Source organism: Hyperolius riggenbachi, chromosome 12, assembly GCF_040937935.1.
Source record: "Hyperolius riggenbachi isolate aHypRig1 chromosome 12, aHypRig1.pri, whole genome shotgun sequence".
In the NCBI taxonomy this organism is placed as follows: Eukaryota; Metazoa; Chordata; class Amphibia; order Anura; family Hyperoliidae; genus Hyperolius; species Hyperolius riggenbachi.
In genome coordinates, this window is record NC_090657.1 from 22,479,230 (window position 1) to 22,501,510 (window position 22,281).

The following is a 22,281-nucleotide window of genomic DNA, read 5'->3' on the forward strand; positions in this document are numbered from 1 at the left end:
GCTGATGACAGGTCTTCTTTATAATGTTCAATCAAAAAGTGCTGGTGCATCCAAGGTGAATATTTATTAGTTCCATATAAAAAATATATTGAATGTTTCGGAACCACGTAGGACCCCTTTGTCAAGGCACAATTTGCTCAAGGGAAAAAGTCTGCTGCTGTAATCAAGCTCCTGTAGGGTTAATGGGAGAAGACTCCTCTAGACACCGCTTAGTACACATCACTGTATGCGAGTGTCTAGAGGAGTTTTCTCCCATTAACCCTACAGGAGCTTGATTACAGCAGCAGACAGAATTGTGCCTTGACAAAGGGGCCCTATGTGTCTCCGAAACATTGGCCTTATGTTTTATATGGAACTGATAAAGATTCAAATTGGATGTGCCAGCTCTTTTTGATTGAACATTGTACAGAGGGTGTCATCCCTCTTTCCAGCTGATGCATTCCCCTTAGAGATAATGGGTTTGATCCTTTAGTGTGTGCGAGACAACACAACAATGGTTAGGTCTTTTTTATAGTGACAGCAGCGTATGATGATGATGTTATAGGGAGTCACACTGAGGCCTTAGCAGAATCAAATATTTATTTACACAAATTGTAAACAGTAACAGCGATTCAGACACGTCAGAGTGATGTCATCATCAACCTTCCCCTCGCCGAGTGAGGTCACTGCCATCCAGTGATGTCATTAGTGCAAACAGTACAGAGCAATCATCTAACATCTCTGTCCAGTGCGTAGTCTGGGGGTGAAGTGACGGGTAGGAGAACTTGTCAGGTTTCTATTGCCGTCTGCGAGTTGATCTGCCACTTCCTGGCCTGCAACAGAAGCCACCACAGGGAGTGGCCCCTCATTTCCTGTCGCCGGACACACCACAGGAAGTGGCCCCTCATTTCCTGCCAATGGAGACACCGCAGGAAGCGAGAGGAAATCTCTCTAGGCAACAAGAAAACCTGACAGAGGTCATCTCATCCCTCAATAACGAAACAGTTGTGGCTGGTGCTTGGTTTTAAACTCACATTAACAGCAGTTCCTAGACAACCAATTCAGCCATAGAAAAAAGTTAACAGACCTCTGGGCCCGGTAGAGGGCCCTCTAGAGAGGTGTCCATACTTCCTCCTTTCAGGAGAACATCAGGTGCTGCTGTGGGAGGCAGTAGCGAGTCACTACTGTCAAGCCGCCCTCTGATATACTCAACAGTTTGACAGGAAAAAAAAAAAAGACATAAAACGTCTCCGGAATGATCCGTGTGGCACAAAGTGTACAAAGCTGCCATATATACATATTTACAGAGACAATGGCACCATATTGGGGTTGGGGGGGGGGGTGACGAGTGGAAGGCACAACGCCAGTGACATCATAATGGCAATGTGTGCCAGACATCTATACATTCCAATCCATATACAATGTGTGTATGGCAGGGGCTGTGGCACCCTCTACTGGAGGACACAAGTAGTGCAAAGATAGGTGTGGCTGTGAGTAGGGGTGTCAACACTTAGGATTTTCAGAACGGATCGTTCACAGAGCAAAACACCTTGGTGAGAAGCCTCAGGCGGAAGGAATGTCACTCATGGCGGGACCCGTCTTATGAGGCTCCTCGTCCCAGTGACAGATCCTGTGTATGCCGTGATATTACTTAAAGACTATCAACTCTATTCTGTAGGACAGCGGATTTGGGGCACAAGGTGATGCCGCACCTTTAAGCATCCACAAAAAGTAAAACACGTTTTATACAAGTGGTGTAAACATAATGGCCGACTCCTGTACAATTGGATTGGATGCCATGCCAGCTATTGCTCTTTTTTTTTTATATACCAGTTACAAAAGGCTGAAAATCCCTCATATGGAAGATTATCCAATCCGGATATCGATTGGCACTCCACACAACAGCCGGACCTCTGGATCTGCCCTCAGGACAACTCAGTCCCGAAAAGGGATTCCCTGTGTCCAGATCTGTCCCCACCTAAGCGGTTGGGCGGAGCACCAGACTCCGGTGGAAGATGTGGGTGGGGTAATCCTTAACAGGTAATGTACATCAACATTGTAATTGGTGTTGTATTAATTCACTAAGGTTAGGGCTAAAAACTTTTTTTTGCAAATATATTATTATTATTTTTTGACCAGGAAAATCGGACATATCACAAATGTTTTGAGCTCCACCTGTCGACTGGCAAGCTGTGGAAAACATGTAATATTTCACAAGTTCCTGAAAAGCCCACTGTTTTTTTTCTAATGTTGTTCTTTAGGTCTAATTTAATGCAAGCCGCATAAAGTTAGCATAGCATTTGCATGAACTTGGACGTGTTAGCAGCTTTGTTGACCATCCCTAGTCAGAAGGGGTCAAGCCACAAAAAACAAGGTATTAGATGGTTGAGTATTCCCCTGGCTCCACCCCAATTACAGTGTGTGAATCTATTTCCTGCTGTGGGTGGAGAGAACACAAAAGTTAGCTATTAGTGAGAAGTCATGGGGGAATCAGTATTATTTGTTCAGCTAAGCACTAGTATGTCTGTCTCTGTGGAAAGACCTTGTAGATGGGTGGAGGCAGGCCAGACGAGAGGCATCCATTGTGGTGGAAATGGTTTTGGGGCCAGCAGAGAGGCATTTTTCCCAAAACATCCACAGTAGTCTGCCGGCTCCAAAGAGCAATAAGTCCAACAACTGCGACATGTTCTGCGCCTGGAAGAGGTTTCGCTTTATCCAGATGGGATGTACCATCCCACAAGAGGTAGAGTCATATCACGATCTGGTAAGTCATGTTTTCCCATCATGCCATGAGCCATGACATCACAGCTTCCAGACAGGTGTGTCTTCCAGTTAGATCCAGGATTGCTGTAGCAGCAACAAGTTATAAAGTGTCTTCAGGTGGAGAGGAGGAGCTTAGTGTGGCAGTCGTACTGCAGGAACTACCGTGAGATTAGGTGGAAAAAAGGCTATTCTAGACAGACAATTACAGCACAGTCAGTGAAGTGTCAGCTCTGTGGCTTGGTCATTGTTTGATCTCCAGGATGGAAGGATTGTGGTCCAGGATGGCTAGAATGATCTTGTCCATGTACTGCCGTAATCGCAGGTTTATCTCCTCTTGTTCCTTCAAGGCTTCCATCAACTAAAAGAGAGAAAAATTAAGTTATTGATTTTACCTCACCTGTTCATTCTAGAGACAGAGCTATTATGCTCCTCCCTTTTCATAGAGGCGGAGCAATGACTGCTTCCTCCTCCTTAAAAAAGAGAAGAAAGTGATAACTCCCTCCCACTTCCTACAGAGTACCAACATCTGTCTCTTAATACAGTTGGAGCAATGCAATCCCTTGCTTTTCCTGCAAAAAAAAAGTTTTGAAATCCATTACATACGCTACAGGCAGAGCAATGACACCCGTCCCTCTTCCTAGATGCAGATCTCCGACCCCCCATTCCCCCTTGCTAAAGGAAGAGCAATGACACCCCTCCCTCTTCCTACAGGAGAAGCACCAACACACCTCCCTCTTCCTATAGATCTAGCTAGCAGGACACCCCTCCCTCTTCCTACAGGCGTAGCACCGAGACCCCTCCCTCTTCCTACAGGCGCAGCACAGAGACCCCTCCCTCTTCCTACAGGTGCAGCACCGAGACCCCTCCCCCTTCCTACAGGTGCAGCACCGAGACCCCTCCCCCTTCCTACAGGTGCAGCACCGAGACCCCTCCCCCTTCCTACAGGTGCAGCACCGAGACCCCTCCCCCTTCCTACAGGTGCAGCACCGAGACCCCTCCCCCTTCCTACAGGTGCAGCACCGAGACCCCTCCATCTTCCTACAGGTGCAGCACCGAGACCCCTCCATCTTCCTACAGGTGCAGCACCGAGACCCCTCCCCCTTCCTACAGGTGCAGCACCGACACCCCTCCCTCTTCCTACAGGTACAGCACCGACACCCCTTCCTCTTCCTACAGGTGCAGCACCGACACCCCTCCCACTTCCTACAGGCGCAGCACCGACACCCCTCCCACTTCCTACAGGCGCAGCACCGACACCCCTCCCACTTCCTACAGGCGCAGCACCGACACCCCTCCCACTTCCTACAGGCGCAGCACCGACACCCCTCCCTCTTCCTACAGGCGCAGCACCGACACCTCTCCCTCTTCCTACAGGCGTAGCACCGACACCCCTCCCTCTTCCTACAGGCGTAGCACCGACACCCCTCCCTCTTCCTACGGGTACAGCACCGACACCCCTCCCTCTTCCTACAGGCGTAGCACCGACACCCCTCCCTCTTCCTACAGGCGTAGCACCGACACCCCTCCCTCTTCCTACAGGCGTAGCACCGACACCCCTCCCTCTTCCTACAGGCGTAGCACCGACACCCCTCCCTCTTCCTACAGGCGTAGCACCGACACCCCTCCCTCTTCCTACAGGCGTAGCACCGACACCCCTCCCTCTTCCTACAGGCGTAGCACCGACACCCCTCCCTCTTCCTACAGGCGTAGCACCGACACCCCTCCCTCTTCCTACAGGCGTAGCACCGACACCCCTCCCTCTTCCTACAGGCGTAGCACCGACACCCCTCCCTCTTCCTACAGGCGTAGCACCGACACCCCTCCCTCTGCCTACAGGCGTAGCACCGACACCCCTCCCTCTTCCTACAGGCGTAGCACCGACACCCCTCCCTCTTCCTACAGGCGTAGCACCGACACCCCTCCCTCTTCCTACAGGCGTAGCACCGACACCCCTCCCTCTTCCTACAGGCGTAGCACCGACACCCCTCCCTCTTCCTACAGGCGTAGCACTGACACCCCTCCCTCTTCCTACAGGCGTAGCACTGACACCCCTCCCTCTTCCTACAGGCGTAGCACAGACACCCCTCCCTCTTCCTACAGGCGTAGCACAGACACCCCTCCCTCTTCCTACAGGCGTCGCACTGACACCCCTCCCTGTTCCTACAGGCGTCGCACTGACACTCGTCCCCCCTTCCTATGAGCAGACCAACACCCTCCTTTTCCTACAGGCAGAGCACTGACACCCCTTCTCCCCCTTTTCCTCCATCCCCTATAACCCCTCCCCCCCATGCTGAATTATTGTTTATTCTCTTATTTCAGGGGTGAAAATGCATTAAGCTCCCCAAACAGATTTGGAACTAGCCACTCCTCAGCTGCCCACTCCAGTCTCCAACTCATGTGTAACTGCCCAACAAATAGAAAGCCTAGTTTACTGTTGCAGCTCCAGTGACCTCCAGATGTGGATACTATACGTTTTCCTGTAAACTTGGTCTGGGTTCGTTAACTATTTACTACCCTAACTTGGGTCACTGTATACAATACACAATGATTTTGCCCAGTTAGACAAAAATGTCTAATAAGCAAAAAATAGTGTTTTCCATCAGCATGGCCTCTACCCGCAAATGACAATTTGTGTTTAGCAATGGTGGTTCTTGGTGAGGTCGATCTGAATGATCACAGGTCAGTCAGGGTGGCAAACTATGCTGTGGTTTTCTAGTGTACTGCCAGCTTCACCCTCTCAACTGCCTGCTGTTGTTATCCAGCTTCCTGAGGATCAAAGGAAGGCTGATAAAAAACGGTTTAGACAACCGAAGAAAAAACTTAGAAGTGACCCAAGCAGTGCCTCCCTCTGACATGATGCTTTCTAAAAGGTGCAAAGGCAGAAGAAGAAAAGTATACTCCTAAAGCAATTTGAGGCTTAGAACTAAAAGCAATAAGAATTACTAGTGGAATTTAGCCTGGTCCCATGGCAGCAATATCATGTTATTGGAGATACACTTTAAACATTCCTACTGTTCAGATTTAACAAAATCCTTCATGTGAAATATAGGGCTACGTTATTCTCAAGGTTTGCAGATTTGTTTCCTTCACACAAGAACATAACTTAGACCCCAAAATATTTATATTCACACTGATGCAGTACCACCTCTGACCAGCAGAGAGACTTACTGGCCAGATTGGTCTGTGTGAGTGACCTAATGATAACCCCAACCCCCATCAATACTGGAGAGTACCAGGCAGCCATCTTACCTCATCCTTAGAGGCGCTGTCTATTTCAGAGGCCAGTGATTGGGCCTTGGTTTGGGTGGAGAAGAGATGCCTGGCTTCGTACAAACTGAGGCTCAGGATCTGTCCGTTCAGGTCATCATTCTGGTCACGGAGCTTCTGGTTATCCTGAAGGAGGAGCAGAAAATTATATATATAGTGTAATGGAGAAGAGATAGGAAGCAGCACTAGAAGTCTGACTGGCAATCTGAGAAACAATTGGTGAAAAAGGCTGTGCCTCCAGAAGTATCAATTCTAAACGTAACCACAAGAGCAGAGAAATCTGGGCATCTGCCTGCTTTCCAAACGTCACCTTTATTATGTCCTCATACCAGCCGACATCACAGGGCACAGAAAAGCCCAACAGCTGTTTCGCAGGGAGACCCTGCTTCATCAGGCAGTGAATTGTAATGCACGGCCTCTGAGGAAGCAGGGTCTCCCTGCGAAACCGCTGTTAGGCTTTTTTTGTGTGCCCTGTGATGTCGGTTGGTATGGGGACTTAAAGGGGAACTTAAAGGGGGACTTAAAGGGGAACTAAAACACACTGTCATTAAGTTACGTTAGCTATATTAATTAAAATAGATAGGTAATAAAATCTCATGCACCCTGTTTTAAAAGAACAGGCAAATGTTTGTGATTTAATGGGGGCAGCCATCTTTTTGGTTGAAAGGAGGTGACGGAGCATGAGACACAGTTCCAACTGTCCTGTCTCCTGATCACCCCTCCCAGCTGTGTGCGCTAGGCTTCAAATCGTAAATTCAGAAAAAAAAAGAAAACTAAATTGCACCAAAACAGCAAAACGAGAACAACATCAGAAATCCCATCATGCTTTGCACAGCATCAGGGGAAAAATGCCCGGGCAGTTTTCTTCTGTGCAGCTAAAAATGAGTTTTAGATAACAAAAACAAAGTTCTGATGCTGTGAAACTGTTAGAGAAACATCAAGCCTTTTCAGTGCTGCTGAGTACATTTTTAGTCCGGAGGTTCACTTTAATAAAGGTGACGTTTGGAAAGAAGGCTGGTGCCTGGATTTCTCTGCTCTTGTGGTTAATTTAGAAAAGTATATATGATGGCTAGAAGGAAAAAGGCAGCTACTGCTATTCCAGAACCCACCATCCTGCCTGCAAAACGCCACTATATCTGCCATCCTGGCCACACAGCCTGCCCAATTTGCTACATTAACACTAATTCAGTGTGGTTCCACTGGTGTGTGTGTCTGCAGCAGGGTTGCCAAATCATCACTTTAGGCTTCTTGCACACAGGGACGTTACAGGCGCACGTTAGTGCAGCCTGTAACGCTCCCCCAATGCACAGCAATGTAACACAAGTGGGCTGTTCACACTGCCCACGTTGCTTTACATTGTAACGCAGCAAAGTGCTGCATGCTGTGCGTTCTCCGCGGCTAAGCCGCGTTAGACTGTTTGCACATGCTCAGTCATGTTGGGGAGGAGGGGAGAGCGGCCGGGCACATGGCTAATTAATATTCACTGCACGTTGTGACGTGCAGTGTTTACTTCCTGGAGCGGCCGCTCTGTGCGGCGATTGGCTGGGCGGGACCACGTGATGCCGCATGCGTCCAAGAGTACGCATCACGGACGCCAGAGTGAGCTACACAACGCGGCTCACTCCGACGTCCACACCAGAGAGCACCAGGCGTTGCGTTAGGGGCACGTTATGTGCCATATAACGTCCCCTAAACGCAACGTCCTGGTGTGTAACTAGCCTAAAACCGACATCTAAGTTATGCAGGTTCTGGAGCCACTTACGCATAATCAGTGCGCAGACCACGACTAATTAGCCACAAAACCTGTATAATTGCAGAATGTATTTGTCCATCAGAATGTAGGGCAGATAAGAGGATGAATGTATTGGGTGATTAGGAGGATTCCTCCACCTTCATCAGGCACCCAGGTGACAGCAAACATCTATAGATGGATGATATACAGTATGTCTGGGGTAGATGTCGGATTGCACAGTCACTCTAGAGCACGGGTGTAGAACTCCAGTCCCTGAGGGCCATATCCGTGCCAGTGTTTACAGGGCCGGTTATAGTATTTTTGCTACCTGAGGCAAACTTGCAAGGATGCCCCTCCACACACAACCACACACTTTGGAATGATCGCACAGCAGTGCAACCACAAAATAGTCCGAAAAATACAGTTGCTGTACTATAAAATCACTAGCACAGCAAAAACAAATCATTTTGCCATTTCATCGGCTGTGTACAATGTATATATTGTGTTTTGTTTTTCATATATTCGCTGCATCTATTTGTACTTCAGCCTGGAAAATAAAATGCAACAGAGTGGACATTGTAATAAAAAACACATTAATTTTGCTATGTGAACAGCGATTGTGCTGGGCTGCTTGGAGGAGCTTCTCTGACGATTACTGGGAGGAAGGTGGCGCCACAATATGTAAAGTGTAGAAGTGGAAAGGTCGACTGGATAAAACAGAAAAAAATGTGATCAATTTAGGGGGTAACCCAAATAAAATTACACATTTTAATAGAAACCAGACACTTGAATGATAACGCGTTTCGCAGATCGCAGTCCGCTTCCTCAGTTCAAATAATAAAATGTCTTAATACTAGCATTTTGCAGGCAGGGAGCGCCTCTATCTCTGACGATTGAAGCACATACACTGCAACACAAACACTAGTAGGATTTCAGTCCCTGCTAGGTTTGTGTTGCAGTGTACAGTATATGCCAGTGATCTGCAAACTTGGCACTCCAGCTGTTACAGAACTACAAGCCCCACAATGCATTGCGAGAGTCTGACAGCCACAGTCATGATTCATAAAGGCAAATGCATTGTAGGACTTGTAGTGTCTTAACAGCTGGAGAGCCAAGTTTGCAGATCACTGGTATATGCCTTTAATTGTTAGTGAAGCCACTCCCAGCATAAGCCAGGTGTTCGAGCACTTACCATTTCACCATACAAATTATTTGTAGCACCCCCTACTGGTATGACCTAATCTACGCTGCACTGTACCGGCCTTGCCAGTCACACAAGCAAGGGGACACATCAGCTGGCTCAGGGGCTCTGGGCAAGTGCACAGTTTGCCCATATGGAAGCGCTGCCCCTGTGCATGGAAAACAATAGCAGTTGTTAGAGTATCCTTACCATTTTGAGACGTCTGATCTCTTGCTCTAGTTCTGTCTCACGCGTTTTGACATTATATTCGTAGAGGCCTGAAGAGGAGCTCCGCCCCCGGCCAGACCTCTCGCAGTCCAGGCGGTACATCTGGAGGTGTTCCAGCTCTTTCCGCAGGTCCTCGATTAGCTGCAGGCACAGAATTCACCAGTATTATCACAGGGCAGCTGCGAGCTGCTGATAAATGCGTTAGCAGCGAGTGCTGAAGGCCGTCACCTAGCCAGGCCGCTTACGCACCTCTTGTGTTGCCTCGCGCTCCCGCTGGAAGTTCTGTCGGTTTTTTCGTAGTTTGTCCGTTAGCTTCTTGTACAAATCCATCTCGTCTTTCAGCCGTATGCTGGTGTCTTCCAGCTTATCAGACATACGCTGCCGCTCCTGTGGCACCAAAAAAGGTTATTATAATGTGTTGTGTATATGGGAAAGTTTCATTTACATCAACCCTATACAACTTCATTAACCTCTCCACCTCCCTCTCACTAACAAAGCCTGTGGAGTATCCTATGTAAATTTGGCAGGGATGCCCATTTTCCCTTTCCATACATGTCATGAAGAGTCCCAACCTCACCCTTACCTTACGCACCCCAGAAATGCTTTGCAAGGTACACTCCACACCCTACAAGGACAGTTCCCGCATATACACCCTGCAGGGTGCCCCCTTATACACTTGTCAAGGGGACCTACCCATCCCATGTACACTCAGCAAGAGCCCATCCCATATACACTATTCAAGAGCACCTCCTCCATATACACTCAGCAGGGTCTTCTGCCTTCTCCCTATTTATACCCTTGAGGGTCCGCTCCCTCCATGTACAGCATAAGTGGCAATCTTCCCTGCCTTCCCCATGAACACCCTGTAAGTTCTCCTCCCTGTATTCACCCTATAGCAGTGATGGCTAACCTTGGCACTCCAGCTGTGGTGGAACTACAAGTCCCATGAGGCATTGCAATACTCTGAAAGCTCTAAGTATAACTCGGGGAGACAGAAGCATGATGGGATTTGTAGTTTTGTCACAGCTGGAGTGCCAAGGTTAGCCATCACTGCCCTATAGGATTCCCTTTCCTATGTCCCATATGAAACCTTGCAGGATTTCTATACCTACAACCCTGCAGTGTTCCAACTCTACAGTTACCCCTATAAGGACCCCTCAGTTCATATACAACCCTACGGGTGTTCTGGCTCGACAATTACCCCTATAATGACCCCTCCCTTCCTCCTGGCAAGTCTCACTCTAATACCCGGTATACACATCCTGCAGAAACCGGTCCCTCGCTCCATACACAACCAGGAGGTTCCCACCCCACCTATATAAGCCTTTCATCTACCCTATTAGGGTCCCCTCCCAATTACATATAGTATACTCACCTCATCCATCCTTTCAGTGTGTGACTTCAATCTGGTGATGGACGTCAGTAGCTCCTCATTCTCCTCCTCCAACTCCTGCACTCTGTAAACCAAAACACACACGAGGAAGATTATGGCTTATGCAAAGACAGGTCCTCTCCCCGATTTCACAGAGGAGTCCCAGCAGCCTTACAATAACATGATATCTGAGGATGTGATGGTTGTATGGAGGACAGGACCTGATCTACAGCTGTAGATGGGCACTTGGGCCTGGCTGAGTAAACATAAGGCACTATTTACAGGGAATATTCTGTAAGGGGTACAGAAAGAGGTGCTGGGGAACCTTGGTGTCACCTCACGTCACCCTGTTTGTAGACTGGCTATATATCAGAGAAGACCATGATGACCAGGGCCACTGTACTCCCCATAGGCTAGAGAGGGTTCTGGAAAGGATCAGTTCCCCTTACTGGCAGTCAGCAGGGGGCTTCACATGCTGAGTAATGGTGGAATCTCTGGGGGTTACCTGGCATTCAACAACTCGATCTCCGTCCCTTTCTCCTTCTCCAGCCTGGAATAAGTGTCCCGATGTCGCTTCAGCTCATCATCCAGAATTTGTTCTGAGCGCGTTTCCTGGTCCTTCAGCAGTTCTTCCAGTTCATGGACCCTGAGGAAAGCCGACCATACCCAGTTATTGACAAATGCCTATCTTCTCTGCCTCTTAACCCCTCAATGTTGTCTGTAGCTCTGTCTCTCCTCGGCAACCATCATTAATGGTTCTTCCGTCTGTCTATATGCCTCATCTGTCCTCCCACAAGTCCTCTACCTGAGTGTCCCCCTGTGTCCTCTTCACTGACCTCTCCTCTCACCAACCAACACATCCCTGTCAATCCCGAGCTCTCTGAGTAACACCAGTCTGGTCACATTGACCAGAGACAAGTCACACTGATAAAGTTCTCCTGTTAGTGTTTTCAGTGACTGAGTTAAGCCTCACCTACATGGTACAATTATCCGTCAGATAAGATCTATTAGACGGATCTATTCGATAATTTCCAACCGGTCCAATCGGATTGCAATAGATTTTGCATTTGATTTTGGGTACTTATCAATGCAAAATCTATCACAAAAGTGATCTGAAGTCTACAAACGATGCAATTTCTTATTAGATCACCGGTCGATCTGATGGAAAATTGTTCCATGTAGATGAGGTCTTATGCTGGATACACACGGTGCGTTTGCGCACTCGATTTCCCGCTCGATTCCCGTCGATTCGTTTATTTCCAACATGTCCGATTTGGATTTCGATGGACTTTTAGGTCGATTTGGCATACTTTGCATGCGAATCGACCTAACAATCCATCCAAATCGGACATGTTGGAAATAAATGAATCGACGGGAATCGAGCGGAAAATCGAGTGCGGGAACGCACCGTGTGTATTCAGCATTAAAGTGATGTAAATGCCTTTCGGTGTATGAAGGCAAATTTGTGCACTGCACTGTAAGATTAAAGTCACAGAAGCTAAAAAAAAAAAAAAAAAAAAAAAAAAAAAAAAAAAAGGTATATATAACTACAAAACCCCAACCACTCCCCCGACGTGTCAACTCCGTCTGTCCCCACGTGAAAGCTCCCTCCGTCTGTCCCCACGTGAAAGCTGCCTCCGTCTGTCCCCACGTGAAAGCTGCCTCCGTCTGTCCCCACGTGAAAGCTGCCTCCGTCTGTCCCCACGTGAAAGCTGCCTCCGTCTGTCCCCACGTGAAAGCTGCCTCCGTCTGTCCCCACGTGAAAGCTCCCTCCGTCTGTCCCCACGTGAAAGCTCCCTCCGTCTGTCCCCACGTGAAAGCTCCCTCCGTCTGTCCCCACGTGAAAGCTCCCTCCGTCTGTCCCCACGTGAAAGCTCCCTCCGTCTGTCCCCACGTGAAAGCTCCCTCCGTCTGTCCCCACGTGAAAGCTCCCTCCGTCTGTCCCCACGTGAAAGCTCCCTCCGTCTGTCCCCACGTGAAAGCTGCCTCCGTCTGTCCCCACGTGAAAGCTGCCTCCGTCTGTCCCCACGTGAAAGCTCCCTCCGTCTGTCCCCACGTGAAAGCTCCCTCCGTCTGTCCCCACGTGAAAGCTCCCTCCGTCTGTCCCCACGTGAAAGCTCCCTCCGTCTGTCCCCACGTGAAAGCTCCCTCCGTCTGTCCCCACGTGAAAGCTCCCTCCGTCTGTCCCCACGTGAAAGCTCCCTCCGTCTGTCCCCACGTGAAAGCTCCCTCCGTCTGTCCCCACGTGAAAGCTCCCTCCGTCTGTCCCCACGTGAAAGCTCCCTCCGTCTGTCCCCACGTGAAAGCTCCCTCCGTCTGTCCCCACGTGAAAGCTCCCTCCGTCTGTCCCCATGTGAAAGCTCCCTCCGTCTGTCCCCATGTGAAACCTCCCTCTGTCTGCCCCCATGTGAAAGCTCCCTCCGTCTGTCCCCACGTGAAAGCTCCCTCCGTCTGTCCCCACGTGAAAGCTCCCTCTGTCTGTCCCCATGTGAAAGCTCCCTCTGTCTGTCCCCATGTGAAAGCTCCCTCTGTCTGTTCCCATGTGAAAGCTCCCTCTGTCTGTCCCCATGTGAAAGCTCCCTCTGTCTCCATCACCTGCCTCTGTCTCTCCTCAAGTGTCTACCAGGTCCTACCTGTGCACCAGGTGAGTATTCTCCAGCTTTAACTTGCTCTTGACATCTCCATTTGTCTGGTTATCATTCTCCAGCTCTGTTACCTTCTTCTCCAGATAGCTAACCTGTAACAGGGAAAGATAGGATAGGAATTAGGCTTCCCAATTCCTATTGAAAGTTTTATGTTCTGCAACTACAGCCAGATATCCAGCAGGGGGCAGTGGTGGCTCAGAAATGAACAAACACCACAGCTTTATCAATATGAAAGCGGAGAACCTCATTACAGACGGTGGTGAAGATGGGCATAAAAAGTGCTGATAAATAATAGTTTCATAAATGCTAATCACACTAAGAAATGGCATTATTTCAACCTTTATAAATATTCCAATAAGAAATGATCTATATTTTGTGATGAAGAGAATGTTTGCCACTTTATAAATGGGCCATTTATGGCTGTTTCGGAATGGTCAATGAGCTGGAAATACTTCTGAGTTGATGCAGAATTATGCAAATTTTTATGCAGCTTAAAAATGGACTGAAAGTCAATTGAAGCCTAGGTGGGATTTGATTGGTCCGTTTTCAAATTGCATACTTTTGCACACACACAAAAAAAATGCATAATGTTGCATCAACTTGAAATTTCTTGCATCTCATTGACCATCACTACTTCTTTTCTCTGTGCCTAGGCCGAAAGGAGGGATAGTACAGCCCTCCCCTCACTTTACAGAAATTATACAACTACACATTGCACAAGGCACGTGAAGCCTTCCATATAAAGGTGCGTTTAGCTGCACAAAAACGTATTTTAGGCACCGACACTGAAACAGGAAGTCAAATGCTTTGATTAAATTGTCTGTGACTCATTTTTGCCTGACTTATCATTGGAAGCAGGTTCTTTCTTATACTCATACATTTTATTGATTAGTTGTTTTGCCCTTTGTGGGTGCCTTATATAGTCTATACTTTTGGCCTTTGGAAAATGTAAGAGCTATATAAAGATATAATAAAAGTGTGGTCAGGGCTGGATTTCTGGAAAGGCCACAAAAGGCCCTGGCCTTGGGCGGCTGCAGCCCAATGGGACACCTGAACATGACAAAGGGGTTGCTACGTATGGAAGAAGAGGCTAAAATTGAAAACACATGAAAAAGGGAAACTGATGCTCAAGGTGGCTGTTCATGAAAGAGAGGGGCTGCATAGAAGGATGATATACATGGAAGAGGGGGCTGCACTTGGAACAGGAAGGGGCGTTGTTGCATTTGGAAGGAGAGCCCCAACATACTTGGCCTAGGGGCACACAAAGTATAAATCCAGCCTAGAGTGTGGTGATGTGAAAAGCTTTGGTTAATGTAATGCTATGGGTGTGATCCCACTTGAGGGATGTGATAAATAAAATAATAATATCACCTATAGCATTACATTAACAAGAGCTTAACAATTCACAAGTGCTTATAAAAGCACTGCTAGTGGGTCCCCGGGCTTAGAGTGTAAGCTCCTCTGGTATAGAGACTAAATGGAATAGTGATCTGTGCACACTAAAGAATTTAAAAATAACATAATAACAGTGTGTGACTGTGGTGAGCAGGGAGTTCTGCTGCAGAGACTGAAGGGGATTGTTCAGCGATGTCTGTACAGCACTATGGAATATATCAGTTATATAAAAATAAATAATAATAATAATAATAATATGCAGCTGTAGAGAGCACATTATGGCGTAAACTCAGCCTCTGTAGAGCGCTGCGGCAGGGCAGGGACAAGGTGACGATTCTACAGTGAGCCCAAATTGTGCACGCCCAAGTGCAGGTAGTAGATGCAGCTCCAGAATTAGGTACGTCTGCCTCCCCCAGTATAGGTAGCCGGATGAGCCCCCAGTATTAGGTAGTCCCTCTCCCCAGTTTATAAAGCCAGATGTGCCCCCAGTGTTCAGTATCAGAACTATATGATTAATAATAATAGTAGTGTGCAACTGTGCTGGGGCCCTAGAGTGTAAGCTCCCCTGGTTCAGAGACTGGTGGGAATTAGAGATGGCCCGAACAGTTCACCGGCGAACTTCGGTGGTTCGGGTTCGCAGAGAACCGAGAACTTTTCTGGAGGTTAGGTTCGCATCATGAGGGTCAACTTTGACCCTCTACATCACAGTCAGCTCAGCAGGCACATTGTAGCCAATCAGGCTACACTCCCTCCTGGAGCCACTCCCCCCTTATAAAAAGGCAAGCAGCATCAGGCTTTGCACTCACTCGTGTGCCTGCATTAATTAGAGCAGGGAGAGCTGCTGTGCAGAGACCTATACGGAAAGCTTAAGGGACACTTAAGCCAGAAAAAAAAAAAATGAGTTTTACTCACCTGGGGCTTCTACCAGCCCCCTGCAGCAGTCCTGTGCCCTCGCAGCCACTCACTAATCCTCTGGTCCCCCGCTGCCAGCTAGTTTCGTTTTTGCCTACAGGCCCGTCAGGACTGGCCACGCGTAGCTTTTTCCGCATTCCCGACTGTAATTAGCGCTATTGCGGCCCGCAACGCGTACAAAAATGCGCGGTGCCGCATATCTATGCGTTCGTAATGCGGCAATGCGTTTTTTTGTATGCAATGCGGCTCGCAATAGCGCTAATTACAGTAGGGAATGCGGAAAAAGCTACGCGTGGCCAGTCCTGACGGGCCTGTCGGCAAAAACAAAACTAGCTGGCAGCGGGGGACCAGAGGATTAGTGAGTGGCTGCGAGGGCACAGGACTGCTGCAGGTGGCTGGTAGAAGCCCCAGGTGAGTAAAACTCTTTTTTCTGGCTTAAGTGTCCCTTTAGTTAGGCTCTTGTAGGCTTCTTAGCTTGCTCCTTGCTGATTGTTATTGCTTAAAAAAAAAAAAAAAAAAAAAAAGCACCCCTCAACAGCTCTTTTGAGAGCTAATCTTGTTCTTGTGATTTTTTTTTTCTGTGTGTGTGGCCCACTTGCATTATATACAGCCCTGTCAGTCAGTCGCAGCTGGCCTTTGGTCCCTTTGGTGGTATAATTACTGCTGTGCCAGTGCACATTATAATACCCATCACTGCATATACCTTACCTACTACCTGTTCACTTCAGTGCACCCATCTACCTACGTGAACGCACGCAGTGTCACTGTGCCTGTCCGGTACCTGTGTGTGTTTTACAGGTGCACATTGTAATACCCATCACTGCATATACCTACTACCTGTTGTTCACTTCAGTGCACCCACCAGATTTTTTCCCAGAACTTTTGGCGTCTATCCCACTCCTCCATGCAAAAACTCAGATGTTAGACCCCTTGAAACATCTTTTCCATCACTTTTGTGGCCAGCATAAATGTTTCTAGTTTTCAAAGTTCGCCTCCCCATTGAAGTCTATTGTGGTTCGCGGAAGTTCGCACGAACCAAACTTTTGCGGAAGTTTGCGAACAAAAACAAAAAAAAAAAAAAAAAAAAAAAAAAAAAAAAATCGGAGGTTCGGACCATCTCTAGTGGGAATGGATCAGTGGCCTATATAAAGCATTGTGGAATCTGTAACAGCCATACAGAAGAAATGCAATGCTGGATATGGCTGGCTGCTCACCTTCTCGGTGATGTCATTGTCACAAGAGTCGATGCTGTCACGGAACAGGTCTTCTGTACTGCCGTTACTACTACTCAGGTTACTGTTATGGAAAAGCTGCCTGGAAGAGGAGGAGGAAAGTCACATAACCTCAGAGTGTCCATTAACAAACACTGTCCCCATCTCCGCACATTTCAAACATGAGTCAGTCCCAATCCACAGAACATCCCCCCCCCCCCCATCTTCACATTACAATATTCTCTAAACTGATGGACCTCTTACCTGCCAAATGCTGTGCTGGAGATTTTCCTGTTCGGGCTGCAGAGGAGACACAATGGAAAGACTTCACTATGGCACAATAGCGGCCTCTAACTCAGGCAATAGGCAGCAGCAGAAGACACTGACATACTTATGCCTGTAGGCCGGAAGCCAAACGCTCACCTGTTGGCTTTGAGGTTCTTCAGTCGAGCCTCCAGGTCATTCAGTAGGCTGATCTTCTTGAAGCACTGTGCGCAGTACATGTCCAGCAACTCGCTGTTGTACATGTGCCGCATCTTCCTCGGGGTTTGCCCGGCACTGTTGGAAAGAGCGGGAAGACAGTTAATGGCAAACTACAAAGGATGTACAATATGGCCTGGAATGTAAACCAACCACCTTAAAGCCCAATTCCAGAAAAATAGGTTTAAAGGGTTTGGATCCTCTTTGGGGATGTTTATTACTGTCTGTTGGAATTTAAGCATGCTATGCTTGAATTCGGAGCCCTCAGTTCTGGTTTTAGGAAAAGACTTGCTCTGCAGAGTGTCTCTTTAGATGACAAAGACATTTGGTGGAATTACAGTTGTGTTGTTCAGTAGAACATTGTGCTGTGACTCCCCATGGCCGTAGAATAGATATCAAGCTCGATGTACAGACTTCCAGGCCTTGTGCGGTAAACATTGTTTTCATATTTCCTAAAGGTAAACAATAGCCAGGGAACAGAAAACAATGTTCTCCTAAGAATAAGGGAGCAGGTCATTGGAAAAATAAATGTTCCAGTGCATGCGCAGTAAAGACTGTGCTTGTCATGCTATCACGTGTTCTTATCAGCAAATTGCAGGCGATGGGTTATTGATCCATCCCTGCTGGGTGATGTCACATTTAACTCTTTAGTGGCTAGTATAAAAATAGCCAACGTGGGCTCCAGAGCTCACTTTCAGTTTCCACCTTCTAGCTTCAGACTTCAACCTTACTTCTATTAACTTCCTACCTTCGTGTAACTTCCATTATCTGTATGCTGTATATACGCTAAGTTCAACTAGCATAGATGTACCATAAGTGAAAGCCTGGACCATTCACAAGGGATGGGCCAAGAGCCGCAACGCTTAAGACAGACCGATTGCTTTGCGGAGGTAACGAAGAGATAAGATTGCTGAACACATCTGTATATCTGTTTTCAGAATAAACTCCTGAAACTTTGACGTCTAAGCAGTTATATCTCCTGTGCCGTTACAGTGATGAGTGTCAATTTATCACACTTTCTGTGATATGGTGCCGAACAAAGGTGTAGTGTTGTTGGCAACTTGTTGTCCATAGCAACAAAAATATTTATTACATCTGTGTCCCCGCTGGGGACATCTTACTCACTTCTTATTCCTGGGAGCTCTACTGCAGGTGACGAGGGACGAGGAGAACAACAGAACATGTCAGAGGTTCTAACTATTCTTCATTATGAATAAAAAGTTCATGGCCTTACGCCATCATCTCAACATTCTTTAGACAGGAGATAGTCACTAGCATATAGTGAAGGATTACCACTCACCTGGAGGGGACGGAAGACCCCAGGTCAGAGAAGGCGTTGGTGCGACTTTCGTCATCCGGACATGGGCTGCTCGGCGTGTAGTCCACATCATCCCCCTCTCCATAGTCCTCAAACTGCTCTTCATTGCTGATGACCGAAGCCGTGGAGCGGCCAGAGAACTCCGATGAGGCCGAAGGGTTGAGGAGATTCCTAGAAGTGAAAGAGACATAATATGAATCCTAAGGGAACGACCACACCATATGTCTCATGTCACCATACCCAAGATGCCTGCTAACAACATGTTCTCCTAACCAAACACAACATAGAGAAGAATGACCCCACCACAGCCTTCCATGTCCCAGCTTGCCTCGCTTCCACCGATCCAAGATGTCCCTGGCACCAAATTCTTCTCAGTTGAACATCCCACAGAGAAGAATGGTCACCACACTACAACCTTCCATGTCCCAGCATGCCTTACTGCCAAATACAATTAGTCTCATGGCATCACATTCTCACCAACTAAACACAACCGAGGTGAGAATAAATCACCACACCAGATGCTTCAATTAGCTAGGATGTCTCACTGCCACCACATACAACTATTATTATTTATAAAGCACCAACATATTATGCAGCGCTGGACAATAAATATATACAATGGTACAAAGGATGACAGATGTAACATAACAAAGTTATACAACATACGACAAAGTTATACAAGGCAAACAGAGTACAAGATACAGGATCATGTGAGTTGGGGCTGGTTAGGTAGGTCCAGTAATTCAAGTATGAGGCAGTCATATAAAAGGAGCACAATAATGGGGGGCACACAATCGTGTAAAACAGGGAAGGGTTGACCCTGCCAAAGGCTTACAATCGAAGGGGAGAGGAGATGGACACACTAGGTAGGGCTGCAGAATACGTATTCAGCATAAAGGACAGTTTTCTAGCACCATGTCCTACCAACCAGGGCTGTGGAGTCGGTACAAAAATCTTCCGACTCCAACTCCTTAGTTTATGAAACCACGACTCCGACTCCGGGTAACCAAAATGGCCCCGACTCCGACTCCTTAGTCTAATATTTAACAGGGCTGTAGATTTTGTACAAAAATCACCCGACTCAGACTCCCGACTCAGACTCCTCAGTTTATGAAACCACAACTCCGACTCCGGGTGTCCAAAATTACCCTGACTCCGAGACTCAGACTCCAACTCCGACTCCACAGCCCACCAACACAAAAATCCTGCTAAGAGTGGGGAATATTGACCAGTCTCCACCGTACCTCATGTCAGCACAACAAAGATGTCTCATTATACCATGTTCTCCCAACCAAACAAACAGTCAAAGTAGCGAGTTGCAAAAATCTATTAACCCTTCGCACTCTTGCATGCAAATGTTCAAACAAATGCATTCACAGATTCACTCATCCAGGCACCACTGTTATCCCTACAGCTAAGTTAAAAGCTGGGGTTTTAGTTCACAGAAGAACTCATTCTTATGCTTAGTCACCTATACTGCGCAGAAGTACCCAGGTAAACATAGGTGTCCTAACTCTGGCCCTGTAACATGCATAGTGCAGACATGCAAACATTCATTGCATCAAACCTATCAATGGATTAGGAGCACACATCCTGACGTCCTCTCCTGGGACAGACAGTGCATCTTACCAATCGCACAAGGGAGCTAACGTAATGTATCCATGTGCACCATGCACATACACCAGCATAAGCTGTGTGCATGCTGACAAAGTAGTGAGTTGAACATAAACATGCCTCTTTTAGGCATAAAGGGCAAGTTAAAGTAATCCAAACTGTATCAAAGCCCAAAGAACCAGTCCCTCAGAAATTTTAAGATGCTATTTTAATGAATCATAGCAAAAGCAAGTGTTTCAGAGCTTCTTTTTCAAAACAATATGCTATTCACACATAACAACCAAACACCCCATTAACTCTGAGGAAAAGTGAATAAAGTGCTACCATCTCTCAGCACGCCTCACTGCCACCAAATCCTACATGTCTCGTGACATCACGTCATCCTAACCAAACACTCTACTGAGAGCGGAGAATCATACAACAATGTTCTTCCATCTCCCAGCATGCCTCAGGCCACCAAATCCTACGTCTTCTGACATGTTCTGAGGAAAAAGAATAAAGACCACACAACGTCCTTCCATCTCCCAGCATGCCTCAGGCCTCCAAAACCTACGTCTTCTGACATCATGTCCTCCCAGCCAAACATACCACTGATGAAAAAGAAGAAAGACCACACCACGTCCTTCCATCTTCCAGCATGCCTCAGGCCACCAAATCCTACATATCTCCGGACATCATGTCCTCCCAGCCAAACACGCCACTGAGGGTGGGGTATGAGGATAACACCATATGCTTTCATCTCCCAGCATGCCTCACTGCCATCACATCTAAGATTTAATCTGATACCATACACGTGAAACTCGAAAAATTAGAATATTGTACAAACATCTACCGGTATTTATTTCAGAAATTCTACTTAAAAGGTGAAACTAATATATGAAGTAGGAACCCTTTGCAGATGTTTTGGATTAATTAGGTGATTAGAGTGACACTTTGAGCCTAGAGTATTGAACATTTTCACAATATTCTAATAGTTTAACATTTTGATTTTGGAGTTCTCATAAACTGCAAGCCAGAATCATCAAAATTATAACAAAGGCTTGTAATATCTCACTTTGCATGTATTGAGTCTATTTCATATAGTAGTTTCACCTTTTAAGTTGAATCCTATATAATAAAATCGAAGTGTCTCTACGTCCGTGTGTGTCCCCCTGTGTGTGTGTGTCCCTGCTCATAACGAACTGTGCATGTGCGCAGAGACACTGAGGGGAAGTGACATGCGGTTCAAGGGGCGGACGCGGCCAACGGGCGGGCGTGTGCACGCACAGTGACATGCAGTGACAGACCTAGAGCCCGTTTTTAAACGGCTTAGGTCAGCTAGTTGCTGAAATAAATGGACTTTTGCACTAAACTGTATTCTAATTTTTCGAGTTTCACCTGTAGATCAGCTTTCATGGTGCTGAAGAATCTCATTTGACACAATTTATAGTGATATTATTTATGGCTGGTCACTAAGGTCATCATATAGGGCTGAGGCCGACTAGGCGTGCTCTGCCAGCGCTTAACTATCGCCAGCAATTGACAAAACGCTATGACAGTGGATCCCTGTAAGGGTGGTCCCAGTAGCAGAAAATGCAGCTTGCAGCTTTTAGGGCTTGTTCACACAAGGGGCTTTTTTTGGCCTCTTTTCAAGCGCAGGAAATTTTTAAAATCGCCCACAAAACGCTTGTGCAATGACTCTCTATGAAAAGGTTCATATCAGCGCGGTTTGTGCGCTGTGCGTGCAGCAAAACGCTGCCTAGACCATTTTTGGGGCGATTTTGCCTCAATGGAAAGTATAGGAAAAATGCAAAAATGCTCACAAAATCGCTTTGTGCAGTGATTGCGTTTGCGGTTTTAAGAATAAATGCATTGTATATATTATTTTCCGGGTCAAAGAGTTCACTTCTTGACTTGCGTCAGGGAGTGAATTAAAAAGATGCTCTGGAAAAGCGCTTAGAAAACACTTTTCCCCAAAACACCGGGAATCGAAAAAAAATTGCGAAAAAAAAGAACAACGCGAACGCTAATGTGAAGGAGCACTTAGGGAGCAATCTCAGAGCAAGTGCATCCGGGAAATTGCTCGACTTCCACGCCTTACGATTCCACAAAGCACCAGTAAGTGGGTCCCAGCCCTAAGCAGAAATGTAGTACTTATTGCTTATCTTGCTTCCCTTCAGGCTCTTGAAGTTACCATGTTTGAAGA

General features: G+C 47.1%; 1 protein-coding gene across 3 annotated transcripts in view; it reads right to left on the minus strand.

The window, feature by feature from the left end:
- Window positions 1-565: 565 nt before the first annotated feature.
- Window positions 566-22,281, minus strand: part of RAB11FIP4 (RAB11 family interacting protein 4) — a 130,329-nt gene continuing 108,613 nt past the window's right edge. For all 3 annotated transcript variants that reach the window (XM_068264485.1, XM_068264486.1, XM_068264487.1), the window contains 11 exons: window positions 18,465-18,653; window positions 17,108-17,242; window positions 16,949-16,984; window positions 16,688-16,787; window positions 13,155-13,258; window positions 11,027-11,167; window positions 10,525-10,606; window positions 9,399-9,536; window positions 9,132-9,290; window positions 5,992-6,135; window positions 566-3,100 (listed from right to left, as the gene is read on the minus strand). In XM_068264485.1, coding sequence (XP_068120586.1) covers window positions 2,984-3,100; window positions 5,992-6,135; window positions 9,132-9,290; window positions 9,399-9,536; window positions 10,525-10,606; window positions 11,027-11,167; window positions 13,155-13,258; window positions 16,688-16,787; window positions 16,949-16,984; window positions 17,108-17,242; window positions 18,465-18,653 — 1,345 coding nt within the window. In that variant the 3' untranslated portion in view covers window positions 566-2,983. The remainder of the gene's footprint in view (window positions 3,101-5,991; window positions 6,136-9,131; window positions 9,291-9,398; window positions 9,537-10,524; window positions 10,607-11,026; window positions 11,168-13,154; window positions 13,259-16,687; window positions 16,788-16,948; window positions 16,985-17,107; window positions 17,243-18,464; window positions 18,654-22,281) is intronic.